We start from the raw sequence: 17,446 nt of genomic DNA on the forward strand, positions 1-17,446 counted from the left end.
TATTGTTCAAGTCCCTACTTTCCCTTGTGTATACATGCACAAACAGAATTGCTGGATAACATGGCAATTCCATTTTTAATGTTTTGAGGAACTGTTATACATTTTTCCACTGCAGCCACACCATTTCATGTTCTCACCAGAAAGGCACAAGAGCTCCAATTTCTCTACAACCACGCCAACACTTACCGTTTTCCATTTTTTTAAAATAATAGCCCACCTAATAGGCATAAAATGATATCTCATTTTGGTTTTGCTTTGTATTTCTCTAATGATTAGTGATGCTGAACAAATGACAAGCACTTTTATATATTTTGGTTCAGGTTGACTTCACGATAATTTTGAAGATCCTTAAGTAATTTTAAAACATAAATTAATGTAAATTAACAAATGAACTAACTCATCTTTGGATACCTGAATAGTTTCTAAGTAGGAATAAACACTAAAACAATGAGCATAATTTAAAGTTTATCTACTTTTTCTTATCATTTATATATATACTACAGAATGGCTACATCTTTTGTGTCTATCAATAAACATGCTCAGCTCTGCCACCGTAAGATGTGCATAAGAAGGTACAAAAGAGATATGTAAGAAATTTGTGCAATTTGTTTCATTTACATACTTTCTCAGTCTGTTATAATATCCATACAAAACAGTTCCTTCTCAATGAGCTAATTCCCAGTTCTCTCTATGAAAGAAAAGTTATTATTTTATTAAGAGATATAATTAATATGGATCGTTGAGGCCATATTAAGGGCAAAAATAACAGACATACATTTGTGGAAGCTGAATAATGGTATAAGACTTTTTAGGCCAGGAGTGGTGGCTCACACCTTTAATCCCAATACTATGGGAGGCCACAGTGGGTGAATCACTTGAGGTCAGGAGTTCAAGGCCAACCTAGCCAACATAGTGAAACCCCATCTCTACTAAAAATACAAAATTTATGGTGGCTCATGCCTGTAATCTCAACACTTTGGGAGGCCGAGGTGGGCAGATCATGAGGTCAGGAGTTTTTAAGACCAGCCTGACCCAGATGGTGAAACTCCGTCTCTACTAAAAATACAAAAAAAATTAGCCAGACATGGTGGTGGGTACCTGTAATCCCAGCTCCTCAGGAGGCTGAGGCAGAGAAGTGCTTGAACCTAGGAGGTGGTGGTTGCAGTAAGCCAAGATCGCGCCACTACACTCCAGCCTGGACAACAGAGTAAGACTCTTGTCTCAAAAAAAAAAAAAAAAAAAAAAAAAAAAAAAACCACTAACCAGGCACGGTGTCAGGTGCCTATAATCCCAGCTACTCAGAAGGCTGAGGCAGGAGTATCACTTGAACCTGGGAGGTAGAGGTTGCAGTGAGCCAAGATCTTGCCTTGCCACTACACTCCAGCCTGGGCAACAGAGTAAGACTCTATCTCAAAAATTGAAATATAATTTTTTAAAAAAAGATTTTCATTTTAAGGAAAATGTGAGTAGGATTATTCTAAAGTGACAGCTTGTTATAGAATATAAAATAGCATAGTGAAGACACAACTTGAGAAAGTATGGCACATTGAAGGAAGTGAATTTTATTGGCTTTGGTTTATAATATCTAAGAATGAGAAAATGCTATAATACATGTTAACATGTTGGCTAAGTTCACTTAGTTTTGAGGGACCTCTTTATCTGGAATACTCTTACTCTATAAGTGAGAAAAGGAGGGTGACTCAGGGGCTTGCCCAAGGTCACAAAGCCAATTTAGAGGAATGCTAGGAAAGACCAAAGCCTGAAATTCCCAACTCTCACTCAGTTCAGTGTCCGTCTCACTGGATACTGCTTCTGCGGTCCACCATGCCAAACACACACAATCACTCTGTATCAACACGCTCTAGTCAACAAAAGGAGGTAAGAGACTGTAGCCACTCACTAAATCAAAGAGTGAACAAAGAAATATATTTCTCAATGATATAATTCTTTGGAATTTAAATGTTTCCATGAAAGCAAAAAGGTTTACCCCAACATTCACAACTTAATACTCAAAGTGCTGAAATAAAAATGTTAATGAAACTTTACGAAGCTTATGTAACTGAGAAAGGAGGTACAGCAAATGTTTTTAATAAGTTGGAGATAAATAAGAAAGAAATTTACTTCTGCATTTTTACTGCAGAACAAATAAATATCAGGATGTTTTTAAGTCATTTTCTCTACTTTGACATTTCCTTTTATTTTAAATCCTAATTCTCCAACAAAAAGACTTTTAGTGAGGCACTATCAAAAAGGCTAAGTAACAGAATCCCAAACTTCTCAATTCTACAGGTCGGTGTTTATGAAGCACTCTAGCCAACACCTTAGAATCCTGAGTAACTATCCTTATGTGAGCCCTTATTTAATGTCAGTTCAATTTGAGACTCCTGCTTTTCCAATATTTCTTATAAGGGAAAAATACATCCCACAGTGACAACCCAGATAGAGAACTCAATGACTGCCAACATCAAACAAGACCGATGTCCCCATGGAAACTAATCCACCCTAGGATTTACTATTCAAACATTTTCTGAAGCATTCAAGCACATCTAATGGGCAATGAAAATTGTCAAGGCAAATGACCCTAATTTTCAACACAACTGAAAGGTCCTTGCAGCAATGATGAATACGACTACTTGCTAAAGGAAGACTGACCCAGCAAAAAGATGTCATGAATGACTTGGATTTTAAGATATCTATACTAATCCAAGCCCCAAGCAGGAAAATCTTCAGCCAGAAAATTTATGGCATTTTTCTATTTAATGTTTAGTTTCTATTCTAAGTGTATTTTCTTTATTCTCAGAATCAACTTTGGTACATCTTATCATACGAGATTGGCTTCTGGAAAAAGACTTCCAGTTGATATCATGAGATATATGGTTGTAACTTACATTGACTCGATTACCAGGTGACATCCCAAAACTAACTGAAGTACTATAAGCCCTCATAACTAGAATAACAACAATGTACTTGTATTTTCTGCTTTTGCCCAATGGATCAAGAAACAGCCTAGCTTTCAACTTCTGATTATTCAACTCAGTATCAAGAGCAGAGTGCCAATTATTCTCTGAGGAAGTCTAGCCCGAGAAGTTACCTCTTCGTGCCCTAGGCCTGGCTCTTTAAACAAAGCTGAGCCTCCCAGGCCTTAGACCAGTGAGCAGGTAAAACCTTCCCCCAATTCACCAGCTCAGCCCTCTTCCCAGCCTTATCTCCACTGCTCTCAAATTTGGGCCAGCTGTTTGGATATGTGATTTTCAGTGTTCTCCTCATTCAGTAAAATTAACTCCCTTCCTCAGCTTAAAAACTCAACCTTCTGCCCACCTCATCCCTTCACTGCTGCCTCTGCGAGCTCCGTACAGGACCCAGTTTTGAGTAACAGCCATTCCTTCTGAATTCTAGACACTGAAGATACCTTGATATCTACAGCCCCTCCAAGCAATGATACTTCAGAGGCAGACTCAAAAGATGGTTAGGTTCCTATGGTCCTTTCTTTTCTCCCTTTGGAGTGCAGTGGTGTAAGCACAGCTCACTGCAGCCTTGAAATCCTGGGTTCAGGTGATCCTCCTACCTCAGCCTCCCTAATTGCTGGAACTACAGGCACCCATCACCACAACCAACTAGGCTTTTTTTTTTTTTTTTTTTTTTGGTAGAGACGTGGTTTTGCCATGTTGCCCAGGCTGGTCTCAAACTCCTGAGCTCAAGTGATTCAGCCTCCCAAAGTGCTGGGATTACAGGCATAAGCCACTGTGCCCGATCTCTTTTCTTCCTAACAACCAAATGAATACTGCTGAGGTAGGAAACCTGCAGAACTTACTTGCCAATCAGGATGAAATGAAGAAACCAGCAAGAACCACTAGATGGCACCAAAAGTGACCTCTAGTTGCCTTCGCTGTTCATTCAGCATAAGACACTCCCACTAGTGCCATGACAGTTTACAAAGACCACGGCAACACCTGGAAGTTACTGCCCCTTTTATATGGACTTCTGACTAACTCATCTCTTAATTTGCATGAAATTAAAGGTTAGTATACATATGGCTAGCCAGCACCCCATGCACGGCTACTCTTGAGCGTACTGTGTGGTAGTATTGTTCATGCCTCCTATTTTACTTCTAATTTCCTGTCTAAATGTTCTATCAATTACTGAGAAAGTTGTCCTAAAGTTCCCAGTTACTACGTTTCTTCCTTTGGTTCTATTAGTTTTTATTTCATGTTATCTTGAGGCTCTGTTAAATGGATCACATTTCAAATTACTGCATATTCATTTGATAAACTGACCTTTTTATCCTTATGAAAAGTCACTTTCTTCCATCTTTGCCCTGAAATCTACTTTGATAAGAATACAGCCACTATGACTTAAAATTTTTCATTTTTAAATTTTTTTCATTTTTATTTTTAGAGATGTGGTATTGCTCTATTGCCCAGTCTGAACTGCAGTGGTGTGATCATAGCTCACTGCAGCCTCAAACTTCAAGGCTGAAATGATCCTCCTGCCTCAGTCTCTCTCATAGCTGGGACTACATGCACAAGCCACTATGCCCAGCTAATTTTTTTATTTTTCTTTTAGAGATGGTGGGGTCTCACTATGTTGCCCTGGCTGGTTTCAAACTCTGGGTTCAAATGATCCTCCTGCCTCTGCCTCCTGAGTTGCTAGGATTACAGGCATGAACCAACTTTCCTAGGATTAGTATTTGTATAATAGTGTTTTACTCTAGCCTTTTCTTTTTAGCCTATCCATGTCTTCATATATAAGATGGATGTTGATTTTTTCCTTTATCTAGCCCGGCAATCTCTGACAGAAGAGGTAGGGATGAAACTGTTCCAAGTCACATCATCAGGCATTAGATTTTCATAAGCAGCACACACTAGCTCCCTCACATGAGCAGTTCACAATGGGGTTCACGCTCCTATGAGCATCTAATACCACTGCAGATCTGACAGAAAGTGGAGCTCAGGCAGCAATGCTTGCTCACCTGCTGCTCACCTGCCGAGTGTCCTAGTTCCTAACAGGCCACAGACCAGTACTGATCCCAGCCTGGGAACCAGGGACCCCTAAGTATGACCATTGTCTACTGTGTTGAACGGTGCAAACATTCAGAAACAGAAATTAGTATGAGGCAGAGTTTTCTCTTGGACCATTTATATTTAGTACCATCATAATCCGTAGGGCTGAATTTAAGGGGCCATCTTTCTATTTGTTTTCTATTTGTCCCACATTTCTGTTTACTTTTTCTTCTTTTTCATGTCTTTTGTTAGACTGAAAACATTTTATCATCATATTGGCTTACTAAGGATACGTCTTTGTACTCATTTTTTTTTTCTTAAGGCTTTTCTAGGGATGTGGTTTTCAACAGGAGCTATTTTGTCCACCTAGGGGCATTTGCCAAAATCTGGAGACATTTTGTTGCAACTCAGGGGGGTGGGTCCTACTGGCATCTAATGAGCAGAAGCCAGAGATGCTGCTAAGCTTCCTATAATGTGCGGGACAGTCCCTCACAACAAAGAACTATCCAGCCCAAGATGCTGACATTACCAAGGTTGAGAAACCCTTCCTCAAGGCTCCCTAACTAATCACTGTCTTCTTTCAAATGCTATCATATCACTTCATGTGATGTTAGAATCTTAACCACACTCGATTTCCTTCCTAGCTTGTGATTACTGTCACATACCAGATGTGATATTGAGCACCTACCTAATCTACCTCTCTAGGTTCAATTTTCTTCATAAGAAAATTGGGAATATCTACCTCATTGACATTCTGTAATAATTAAAATAAGGAAAGTGCTAAGCACAGTACCTGTATACCAGAGGTATTAACTTCTCAGAAAATTATTATCCTGTTAATATAGAAAATTTTAATTGATCTGAAATGAAGGAACAGAATGACACAGCTAAAGAGAAACCTAGGTGACCTACATTCACACCAGGTTTAATTTTTGTTATAAATGCCTCTCCTATAGCTCTCTACCTCCAAAAGTGACAATGAGACTGTGCCTTACTGGACTGGCTGGCAAAGTTTGACTCAAGAGAAACTCAAGAATCTTTCAGGCTCTGATATATAATCCCTTTTATTTACCTACATTTAATTGAAGACATCTGTAAGTGGTGCCACACAAAATGTAATTCAGACTTAGAAATGTCAATAAAAATGTCTGAAAGGCTGGGTCCAGTGTAAGCCTAGCAGGGGAGTACATATCAGCAGCTACAGAGCCACACGAAATTAGGGATCTAATGGAAATATGCTGCCTGACTTGACGAGGTGATAAAAGCTCTTTTCCCATAAAGCTTAATGAGCTCTATTAGTCTTCAGCTTACAGGAATGTAAAAGGGTCAGCCCCACAGAGGGAAGTAACTGACTCTCCACACATGGTCCATTCAAATGACAACATATCAAATTACTGATGTAATTACTACAACCTGACAATTTCATTAGATTCCTGTGGCAGTTAACTGTTTAGGACTTACAACAAAGGGACACGGTTCATTCATAGTAATCATTGTGGAGAAAGTGAAGTTTAAAGTCAGTTTTCAACTGCAAGTCTCGTGTATTTTATTGTCTCTGCCAGAATAATTTGACTTTTATTCAAAATTAAAGAAGGTGCAGGGTATAGACCATATTTGTAATTTTCCTTCTCCAGCTACATCATAAGCTTAATGGCAAAATTAAACATTTAGAGGCTCCCAACACTGTCCTGCCTTGGCTTTGCTTTGGCTCTCAGGTGCTATGTGGTGGCAAAGGAACAACAGCCCCCGATTGGTGCTGCTGGAGGAGACTCGGGGGCAGCTGCCACTAACTAAGCCCTCAAGTGGCCCCTGTGGAATTCCAAACTAGAAAATACCAACAGAAAGCCTTCAATGTATTTCCCATCAAGAAAAGTGACTTACATTGGTCATCTTTAATTTTGATTTCTCTTCCTCTCCAACGTCATAAACCCAGTAATAAAAAAGACAATTTAGCCAAGGTAAAACATCACTCCAGATCACTAAGTGATGGAAGCAGACAGAAAAGGACAGAAACTATCATTAAACTCTGGATCCTTTCCCTTCCAATTTTCACCAAAGATTGAAGCTTCCTCACTCATATTCCCAATACTTAATCAGAGTAGTAATATGTAATTTAAAAGTATATATTTGTGGCTAGGTATAGTGGCTCACACCTGTAATCCCAGCACTTTGGGAGGACGAGGCAAGCGGATCACTTCAGGTCAGGAGTTCGAGACCTGCCTGGCCAACGTGGCAAAACCCCGTCTCTACTAAAAATACAGAAATTAGCCAGGCATGGTGGCAGGCGCCTGTTATCCCAGCTACTTGGGAGGCTGAGGCAAGAGAATCATTTCAATGGAAGGTGGAGGTTGCAGTGAGCTGAGAAAGTGCCACTACACTCCAGCCTGGGTGACAGAGCGAGACTCAGTCTCACAAATGTGTGTGTGTGTGTGTGTGTGTGTGTGCACGTGCACATGTGTGCGTGTATTTTCATATACTCTATACACTCTAGGTGCGGCTAGTGTACTCTAGGTACACTCTGAGCCCTATCTATAACCAAGAGCATCCAAAGATTAAAAAGGACAAAGGTCTCAATCTTAAGTAGCTACAATCTAACTAGGAAGACAGACGGTTAACCATGCTAAAATATAAATATTGGTCCCCTGGCCATGACTAAGGTGAAACACATGGGAAAAAAAAAGAAAAAAATATATAAATGTTGGAACTTGTCTACTTTTAGCTGAAACCTGCCAAATTATGGATAAAAGACTGCTACTCTCAGTGTAAGCCCCACCAAATTCATGCATTCATCTGTTCATTCATTCATTTAACAAATATTTACTGACTCAGTGCCTGCTGAACCGTAGATCCATCAGAGACAGTAAAAGGGGCCTCAAAGTATTCTGAGATTTTTAGAAGGACTATCTTCTACTTATACGAAGAATGGGAACACAAGAAAAACAGGGTCATCTCTCAATGAGCTTACATTTGAGACGTCAACTGGTAAGATTTATTGAGAAGCATCTTTGTCACTCATTAGTAACAGTCTCAAATTGCTACTTGCTTCAGTAAAGTGGACATCAAGCTCCAGCCTCTTATTTGGTCCCTGCGTAGGGAAGCCAACCCAGCCCAATTGCCTTCTGCTAAAAACCCTTATTCCTGTTCATTCCTCTAAGCTTTTGCTAAAATGAGGGTCCAGTGTTACACATTATCCACATTATCTCATCTAAGTTCCTGCCAGCCCCTTTTTTCCAAGGCTAGACACCGTTTCCACATCAAATCAAAGAGACTCCACTGATGTACACCTGTTAAACACTGACTACAAGAAGCATTACCAAAAAGCTACCAATGCACCTCTATCCACTGTTGGCCCTTTACTGGGAGAGTAAAGGACAAAACAACTTAACACTTTGTAGTTGTTAACATTTTGTGCATCTCCTTTCTACTTTTCTGTGCACTTGAATTGTTTTTAAACTGAGATATGCATGTATAATTTTGCACCCTGCTTTTACCTCTCAATATATCAAATCTGTTTTAGATGTTATTTATCAATATATACTCATAAGCACATATTCATAACCTCTATTTTAATGGCTGTAGGGCGTTCTATCATATGTCTGTGTCATAATTTATTTGATCTGTTCCACATTTAGGTTGTTTACAATTTTTAACCATTATAAATAATGCTGTAATAAACATTTTTATGAAAGTTTTGTCCTCATCTTTGATTACCTCTCTGACAGTGATTCTTGGAATAAAATTACACAACCACAGGTATGAATGCATACAAAACCTTTAACGTATGTGACCAAACTGCTTCCTATAAAGGATGAAATTTATAAACATCCCATCTTATTATATCTTGTCAAGCATTCACTTAGAAAATAAGATATCGTGATAGGATCAAAAAAATTGTAGCTCATTGTCATTTTAAACTGCATTTATTACTAATAGGATTATCATTTAAAACACATGTATTACCATTTGCATTTTATCTAGTCAATTACCTGATAAAAATCCAACCAAATTTTATGCAAAAGAAATTAGTATTTTTAATTGATTCTAAAAAATCATTACATTAAGTATAACCCTTTCATCATACTTTACCCAAGTTACCTTTTAGCTATATTTGTTTTCATGTGCAAAAGTATGGATCTTTACATAATCTAATTAATTTTTTCACCTTTTGTTTTTTGATACTTTCCGTTGCTTTTGAAGTTAGAAAGTGCTTCCATAACTATAGAGCAGGCTATAAAACTTATATTGTCTTCAACTTTTTTATGGTTTGTTTTTCACTTTATGCCTAACCCTTAATTAAAATTCTACCTGCCAGGCACTGTGCTCAGTGTTTGCCATAGCTCACCTCATCTAATGTCAATATCCATGTTAGTATTATTATCTCCATTTTTAGATTAAAAAAAAGAGCTCAGGAGTCAATGGCTCACCCATGGGCTGCTTGGGCCTTTCTCATTTCAAAGCCCAGGCTCTTTCCACTGTACCACTCTGCTTTCCCCTTGATCCTGGATCCTAGACAATGTGACCAAACCTGGATGGGACAACCCTATCTGGTCTGATCCATTGCTCCTGGTGACCACTCAAGCTGGCTACCACACATTGTGCAATGTGCCAGTGTGGGCCACACCACATTATCAGCAGCAATAGTTTAAATAACCAAATAAACAATATGTTATAAAAGCAGAAATGGTCTCAGAAAGGACACGGAAATGGAGTCTCAACCCCAAAGGGGAGTATGATTTGAACAAGCTGGGAATAGGAAAAGCATAAAATGAAATAAACAATAAGCAAAAAGGGAAGGACAAACGAAAGGCAAGGAACAGAGTCTCATCACGTCAGACTGAAGCCTAAGAGAACACAAAATAGTGCCATGATGTGCCTAGCAGAGTTTGTAACTGCTCCCATTTCCATTACTTTATTTGAGAGGTAAGAATTATTATTTGTATTTAAAAGATAAGAAAAATGAGGCTCAGGGAAGTTGAAGTTGTGATTTACCCAATGTCATATGGCTAGTAAGTAAAGGCAGCTGTTACCCAGCTTTGGTTCTAAGTCCCACCACCTCTTCACATGCTCTGCTTCCACCCTTTCTCTACTTCCTTTTCCAAGTCTCGATGATCATCTACAAGTTTTTCTGCAACTGCAGCTCATAATGATATCTAGGTCTCTAAACATCTAATAGCTTTTATCTCTCAAAATTTTATCACTGGATTCTCAGTTCTATACTGAAAACCATGATAAGGATTAAGTGAAAAAGTGAATGAAGAACCCAGAATATTGCCTTGTTATAACACAAGCTTAATAACTTTGCTCTTCTCTTATCAATTTACGGATTTTCAAGTGGTCTCTCTAACTGAAACTTCCTTGAAGACCTCTGATTTTTCTAGCTCTCTTTTAATATCATGGCAATTTATAGAACATAAGGTGGCAGTTAAATAAACATTCATGGGAGTAATGAAGATACAACAAGGCTCTTTAAAATGAAGGACCAATTTCTCTCTATTTATTGAGAAAGAATACTTAAAAAGAGGAAATAACCTGTCATGAAGGTGAATTGCTATTAATATAACTTCTAGAAACTTTGATCCAAAAAAAATAAAACCTACAGTAATTCACCCCATACTGTTATTGAGGAATAAATGTGTCACACCAAAATGACCACTCCTAAATTATCAAATAAATGCCTAATGAAAGGTATCAGTAATGGTTTTCCAATTACCAATTATAATATTAAGGTCAGTGAGTAACTCTTACCTCTAAAGGTGAAGTGCAAAGGAATCTTGTGAACTGTGGAGTCAAATTTGAACAGAATCCATTTCATCCAGTGAACAGACAGCAAAAAGGAACACAGAGAAAAGGAAAAAATTATTACACAATTTTCCAGTAAATGCACTTAAAGTGAACCTAAAGATCTACTATAGAAAATTAATGTGTCCATACAATTCATCCAGAATATAGAAAGGTTCAGCCTACCCCATAGGAGGTACCTATTTGAATTCCTTTCAATAAACATTCTTAAAAATCTGCATAAAAGCACATACAGCACAACAAATTAGTCCTAAAAAAAAAAATAAGTTTTATCTCACACTCCTACATAATAAAAACACCCTTTTAGGGGGAAAAAAAAAAATCAATCTTCCTGACCCTAAATGTGACAGGCAAAGTTTAGTAAATGCCAAGAGAAGATATAAACCAATGAGGCGACCAAGGAAAGGGGACAGAAAGGACCAAGACAGAGGTTGGGTGAGTGAGACAGAGAGAAGGGTGAATTTTCATCTCCACAATGTGGCATCTCATCTGTGATCTTCACCCTGCTCTGATCTTTCTCTTTTCTCAGTCCCATATTCCCTTCCTCCCTCCATGTCTCCTTTCCTTCCTTTCTCCTCTCTCTTTCTCCCTTCTCCCTCATCTTTCTCTTTCTTTTTATGACACACATAGAGAATGTAGAATATCACCTGAAACTGAATGCTATATGATCAGCATTCAAATAAACAAACAAATTATAGAGGGGGATATAAACAAATGACAAAGCAAATTGTAGGCTAGCTCTGAAATGAGGACTGTCATGTAACTTCACGCATATACATGATGGTAATTCATGTTTTCATAGATGTTACAGATTCAACATTTCAAATCCTTTGAGATTTATTGTAATAATACTCAAGTAATATAAACTCTTGATCTTTCTAAATGCAAATTAACTACAATAAAATGCAATGACAGGCCTGTTTCCAAGCACTCATGAACTTCCTCTCCACAAGAAAGCTAGTACTCACAGGGAATGCAAATAACTTGTATTCTCTTTTAGAGTTACATATTGAAATATTTATCAATGAAATTACATGATGTTTGGGATTCTCTTCACTATCACTGGAGATGTGGGAAGAAAAGTAATATGGAGTAGTACAAAAATAAAACAGGCTAGCAGGGCGTGATGGCTCACGCCTGCAATCCCAGCACTTTGGGAGGCTGAAGCGGGTGGATCACCTGAGGTCAAGAGTCTAAGACCAGCCTGGCCAACATGGTGAATCTCCACCTCTACTAAAAACACAAAAATTAGCTGGGTGTGGTAGCGGGCACCTGTAATCCCAGCTACTTGGAAGGCTGAGGCAGGAGAATTGCTGGAACCCGTGAGGCGGAGGTTGTGGTGAGCCGAGATCGCACCACTGCAATCCAACCTGGGCGACAAGAGCGAAATTCCATCCCAAAAATAAAAAAATAAATAAAATAAAACAGACTAGATATGATATTAAATCAGTGAAGACAAGAGATTAGGGTTCATTACCTGATTCTATCTACTTCGTAAATGTTTAAAGTTTTCCATAACAAAGTTTTAAAAATATATCACATACTTCCACCAAAAACACTAAATACATTCTTAGAATATCACTAACGTATGCCAAAGCCATTCAATTAAACAGTATCATTAAGGCCCTAGTTGACAGTATATTAAAATGTAAACACTTCAGTAGGAAGCAAAAGAAAAAAAAGGAAAGAAAAGAAAAAAGCAAAATGCAAACAGTAAGAATTGTTTCTTAATTTAAATATCAATATGCAGTTTGATTATATTAACGCAAGAGAACTTTCTGAAAGTGCAAACTACAACAAAATTTTAAGTTTTCTTAATGCTGACATGAAGCAAACAATTTTACTAAAATCTAAAATGCAAGCTTTGTGGTCTTGGATTCTTTCATTGCAGCCCAACCTAAGACAATATCTACCCTTCCTCCCAAGAATATAAAGCGCCAGTTCAAACACTAGCCAGTTTTAACAGTGGAGAAAAATGAGGCATGGTAAATTTTGATTTTAAAATCAGAAATTTGATACTGAAGGGTTCTATGATTTTCCCCAAAAGTGAATGTTAATATTATGCACATACTTTTGAATTTATAAGCAAGTCATGTTCTGTAGTAACGGACGCATCAATTAGGATGAAAGTTACTTTAAATAACAATAAAGAGAAGTATACGAATGCTGTCTATAAAAACTAATGTCTCCTTGAAGCTCCAACAATTTATACATATTTTTGGCACACGTATATGTCCAACATTTGTGTCACAGCTTTCTCAAAATAGACCTAAAAAATTCTCATCCTGTTTGAAGCTGCCAAAATGTGAAATATAGAAATAAAAGTTTTCAATCCTAAAGAAGACAAGACAGAATAACAAATCACAAGACACACACTGACACTCCTATTCTCAGGACATGAAAAAGATTTCAAAAAATGCCTTCTGTTAGTGCTTCAGTGAAAACCCATTGTTTTTTCATGTTTCACTTCAGTTACTTAGTAAATTCTTTCATAATGAAACTATATATATTAATAGAAATGGTAATACTTTGAAAAAAATTATAAAATTTTTTGCAAAACACATTTTATATATACACTGGAATTAAAAGTAGAAATAGATTGCTTAACAAACATTGTCACAATGTCTGATCAGTATTAAAAAGGACTACGGCTCAATTTTGCTGTTTGCCTAAAACTACTAAAAAGGAGTCTATAAAAAAAAAAAAAAAAAAAAAAAAAAAAAAAAAAAAAAAAAAAAAAGACTCCAGCTGCACACAGATGGTAGTACACATTAATACTGCTTTTCTGATATGGCTATATTAATAGGACTACTTAATAATAAATAATAAGTGGAGTTAATAGTAGTTAAGAAAAAGATCATTTTCAAAATATTTGGGTATGATATTGAAAAAATAAAAAATTTAATGTTTTACAAAATCTCTTACTGGTTCTGCAGATGGGCATATATTTTATCATTCTAATATCAGAGGTTAACATAGCCATATTCTTTATCTTCCTGTGTACCCACTTTTAAAGATTACTTCTAGGAAGTACCTTGATTTAACATAGTTGAATAAAGAAATTACCTGAATGATATTTGGCTTTTTAAACTTAACAAATTTCCTGTTAGTAACAATATTAATAACACTATCAATTTGATTCTCTTGATAAAATTTATAAAAATTCTGATTGCCAATTACTCTGTCTTGAATTTATAAAAAAAAGAATTATGGTCAATATTTAGAATCTAGGCATAAAAGGCATCAGTACCATTTTTGAAATCTTTTAGGCCTCTAAAAAGAAAAAGCATAGACACAGACAAGGCTCACTCTCCATAGTCTCTTACTGATCTGCTTTTCTTATTCTCATTTACCATGCCTGGTACCACTGTTCTATTCATCATCAGTAGCCTGTCTCATAACATAATCCTTTCTCATTCTCTCCAAACAAGCACTTAATGCTTACCAAAAATTTTTTTTTCTTTCTTTTGACTTCCCTACTTTTTAATTTTTTTTACTTTAAAAAAAATTTTTTTTGCTTACCAAAATTTTCTAAACCATTTTCCAAGTGCACAAAATTGTAGTTAAGACCTCTTATTAGTTATAATCAGTAAGATCTTTTTCCAAGTTATAGGGGTGGGGGGAATAAGGACCAAAGAAAACACACTGCTAATTTTGTCAAAAGATCCTAGCAATTTAGATGTTATGACTTCCTTTTAGATGAGTTAAAAAAAAAAAAAAAAAAATCCCAGAAAAGCAATAATTATTTTCTCTTTGTAACATAAACGATTCAACAGATAATTCAAGCCACTTTGTTCCTGAAATGTCTTATCTATTTAATAAGTAACAGTAATGAAATTCCTATCTTTTGAAGAAAAAGGAAACACTCAACACCAAAAGGCAATTTTTACAAAGATAAATAACATTTTTTCCCCTAAGCCAAGGAACATCAGTGAGGTGTTTCTATTTGCCAAAGTGAAATTCCAAGTCTTATAACTAGTCACATTAGTTATCCAAAATTTCCTCACATGAGCAAAACATACTTCTGGTTATACTTCCTTGGCCTTTCACTTACTGCACCCTACTGACTGCCCTATAATTTGTCAGGGGACAGGTCTGATTATTTTAGGCTATAATCTAACAAAACCTTTATTTAAAATTTAGCAATTATCAATCTAAATTATACTCAATGTAAAATACTAAATTCTTCCATCAGGAATTTGGAAACCTTAACTCAGTTAAGATTCTAAATTATGTTAAGTTAAATAACTTTTAGACTCCCTTCCCATCCCTGTTCAATTTCTGGCACATATTTACACTACAATTAACTGGTAGTTATAAGGCAGTGCAAAACTAGGTTTTATGTCGAGAATGTCTCTGATAAATCTACAACTCTAAGAAATTAATGTGATTCCACAAAAAAGTTTGTTTCATATTTCATTGCAGAAAAAAATCAAACCTTTAAAGCAGCTAAGACACAGCTAGCACCCATTTAAAAAGTTATCAAAAAAAATTAGAATTAAAACTGTATTTAACAAGGAGGGGAAACTAAGGTTTGAGAAGTAAGATCTTATTTAACCTGTTAGTGGGGAGTAAAAAGGGCAGATTCAGGTAATTCCCTAAATTCATTTTTTATAGCTATTCTCTGCCCCATGTGTAAGCAACGTAGCTAAAAGGACTGTCTGTGCTACCTTTTCTGATTAGAGTTGGCCCCTTAGGCATTAAGCTTCAAAACATCTTAAAAGATGACAACAAAAATCTTATTTACACTCTAATATATTTAAACCTCTGTCTTCTGAAGCATTACATCTCCTTTTTTGCCTAAGGTTAAAAAAAAAAAAAAAAAAAAACAGTGATCTAAGAGTTAGACAGTGTAGAATCTTATTAGATCTATCCACTTGAGTTATTTGGGCCTTGGTTTCTTATCTGTCTGTAAAAGAATTTCAGCCAAACCACCTTCCCCAGGTGGTGTCCTGTGGCATGTCAGGCTCCTGAGACACTCTCTAAAAAGTGATTCCTTGGCTACGTAAGTTTGGAAAACGCTCTTACTTACAGCAGCCTCACCTCCTTTTCCCCCTTACCTTAGTGAATTACAGGCTACACTGATATATTAAAGGCTCTGCACATTCCTGTATGTACAAAGAAAAAACTCTTTTACTTTAACCTCACTTAGTCAAGTGCTTCCCAAAGTTACATGACTAGGGATTTTTGTTTTTAATTTCATGTAATATCTATTAACATTTCACAGAATAAATTTTCCACAAAGCCCATTTTAGGCAACACTGGTCCCTACCAGCTCTGATTTGTTCTCCCTAGTCTGTACTTACTAGAATTGCTCACCGAAAATACTCAGTGTGGCTCTCTCAACAATGGCAGAAAATCCACTACTAACTATCAATGAATTACTAGCCGTTTTTTCCCAGTTTAAGAGTTCTGGTCCCTACCCAATAATATTCCTGGTGATATTATGGGCAAACGCTCAAAGCAATGCCATAGATATACTATAATAAAATGTCTCTTGAAAAATTCTAGTATCTACCCAGCATCAAGAAAGTCCATAAAACACTAATATACAGAGCTGGTTATAAATGTTTGGCTCTAAATGTTGATTTCAAAGTTTGCTCACACATATTCTAATTAATGAGCTACTTCAATAAATATCTTTTTGTTATTTTTTGCACGTTTTTCCCTAATTTCTAACAGCAAGAGGGATTTAGGTTGTAGTTAGGTTATTCACTAACAGCTACCTCTTTTGTTCACTATAATAATCATCATATATTTTATAAATAGTAGAAATAGTGGCTCTACACCTTAACACCAATCATATACACATGAACTTGCTAAAATAGCATTTGTTATTTACTACCTTCAAGCCTAGTATTTGTTTCTAAAATTAAACTGTTAAGTTTGCAATATGAATCTTTAGAATCCAGATAAGAGTATAACAATTCTATACCTTAAAGAGCTATACTCCAAAAGAATGGAATCTTAAAAAACTGTGTTGCTTTTCAACATTATCAGCAGCAAACAGTATCACCATAAACTGAGTTCATACAAAAATACAAAGAAAAACAGGTTCTTCGAAAAGTTATCAAACAGAACACACACCAAAGAAAGACTCCAGTGCCAGTGGCATTCTGTTCTGATTTCAGATTCCTTTGTTCCTCTAACAGGAAGATCATTTGCCTTAGGACTCTAATGACCTAAGGTCTGTGCGTTAATAACATTAAATAAATACCAACACAAATTACAAAACATCTCATAAGAAGTATGGAAATAATTTTACAAGTATATTTAAGAGAAAAAACACCTTCTTTTTTTTTTTAAGTAAACATTGAGACTGAAATTTTATATAAGAGAATCTTTAAATCTGTTGCTGACATTCTTGATCTGCAAGCTGAGTGTTTAGAAATGTACCAAAACTGAAGGGCTTTCAAAAGTAGATTCTTCCAAAATAGTATTTTCCTAGGTAAGGAGTATAGTTATTTCCAGGTAGGGGAAAGATATTTAGAATATATATATATATATACATATATATATATATATACACACACATATATATATATATATATACACATATATATATACATATATACATATATATATGTATGTATACATACACACACACACACACACATATATATTCATATATATTTTTTATATATACA

The 17,446-nt window shown here is 36.1% G+C and overlaps 1 protein-coding gene across 11 annotated transcripts in view; it reads right to left on the minus strand.

Moving 5' to 3' along the window:
* ATE1 (arginyltransferase 1) overlaps nt 1-17,446 on the minus strand; it is a 157,046-nt gene that overhangs the window by 101,701 nt on the left and 37,899 nt on the right. For 10 of the 11 annotated variants that reach the window (XM_037731373.1, XM_017508588.2, XM_017508587.2 and 7 more), the window contains one exon: nt 10,746-10,778. The exons of the other annotated variant lie outside the window; for it this stretch is intronic. In XM_037731373.1, coding sequence (XP_037587301.1) covers nt 10,746-10,778 — 33 coding nt within the window. The remainder of the gene's footprint in view (nt 1-10,745; nt 10,779-17,446) is intronic. 11 annotated transcript variants of the gene reach the window in all.

The sequence above is a fragment of the Cebus imitator genome, unplaced genomic scaffold, assembly GCF_001604975.1.
Source record: "Cebus imitator isolate Cc_AM_T3 unplaced genomic scaffold, Cebus_imitator-1.0 Scaffold396, whole genome shotgun sequence".
Classification (NCBI taxonomy): Eukaryota; Metazoa; Chordata; class Mammalia; order Primates; family Cebidae; genus Cebus; species Cebus imitator.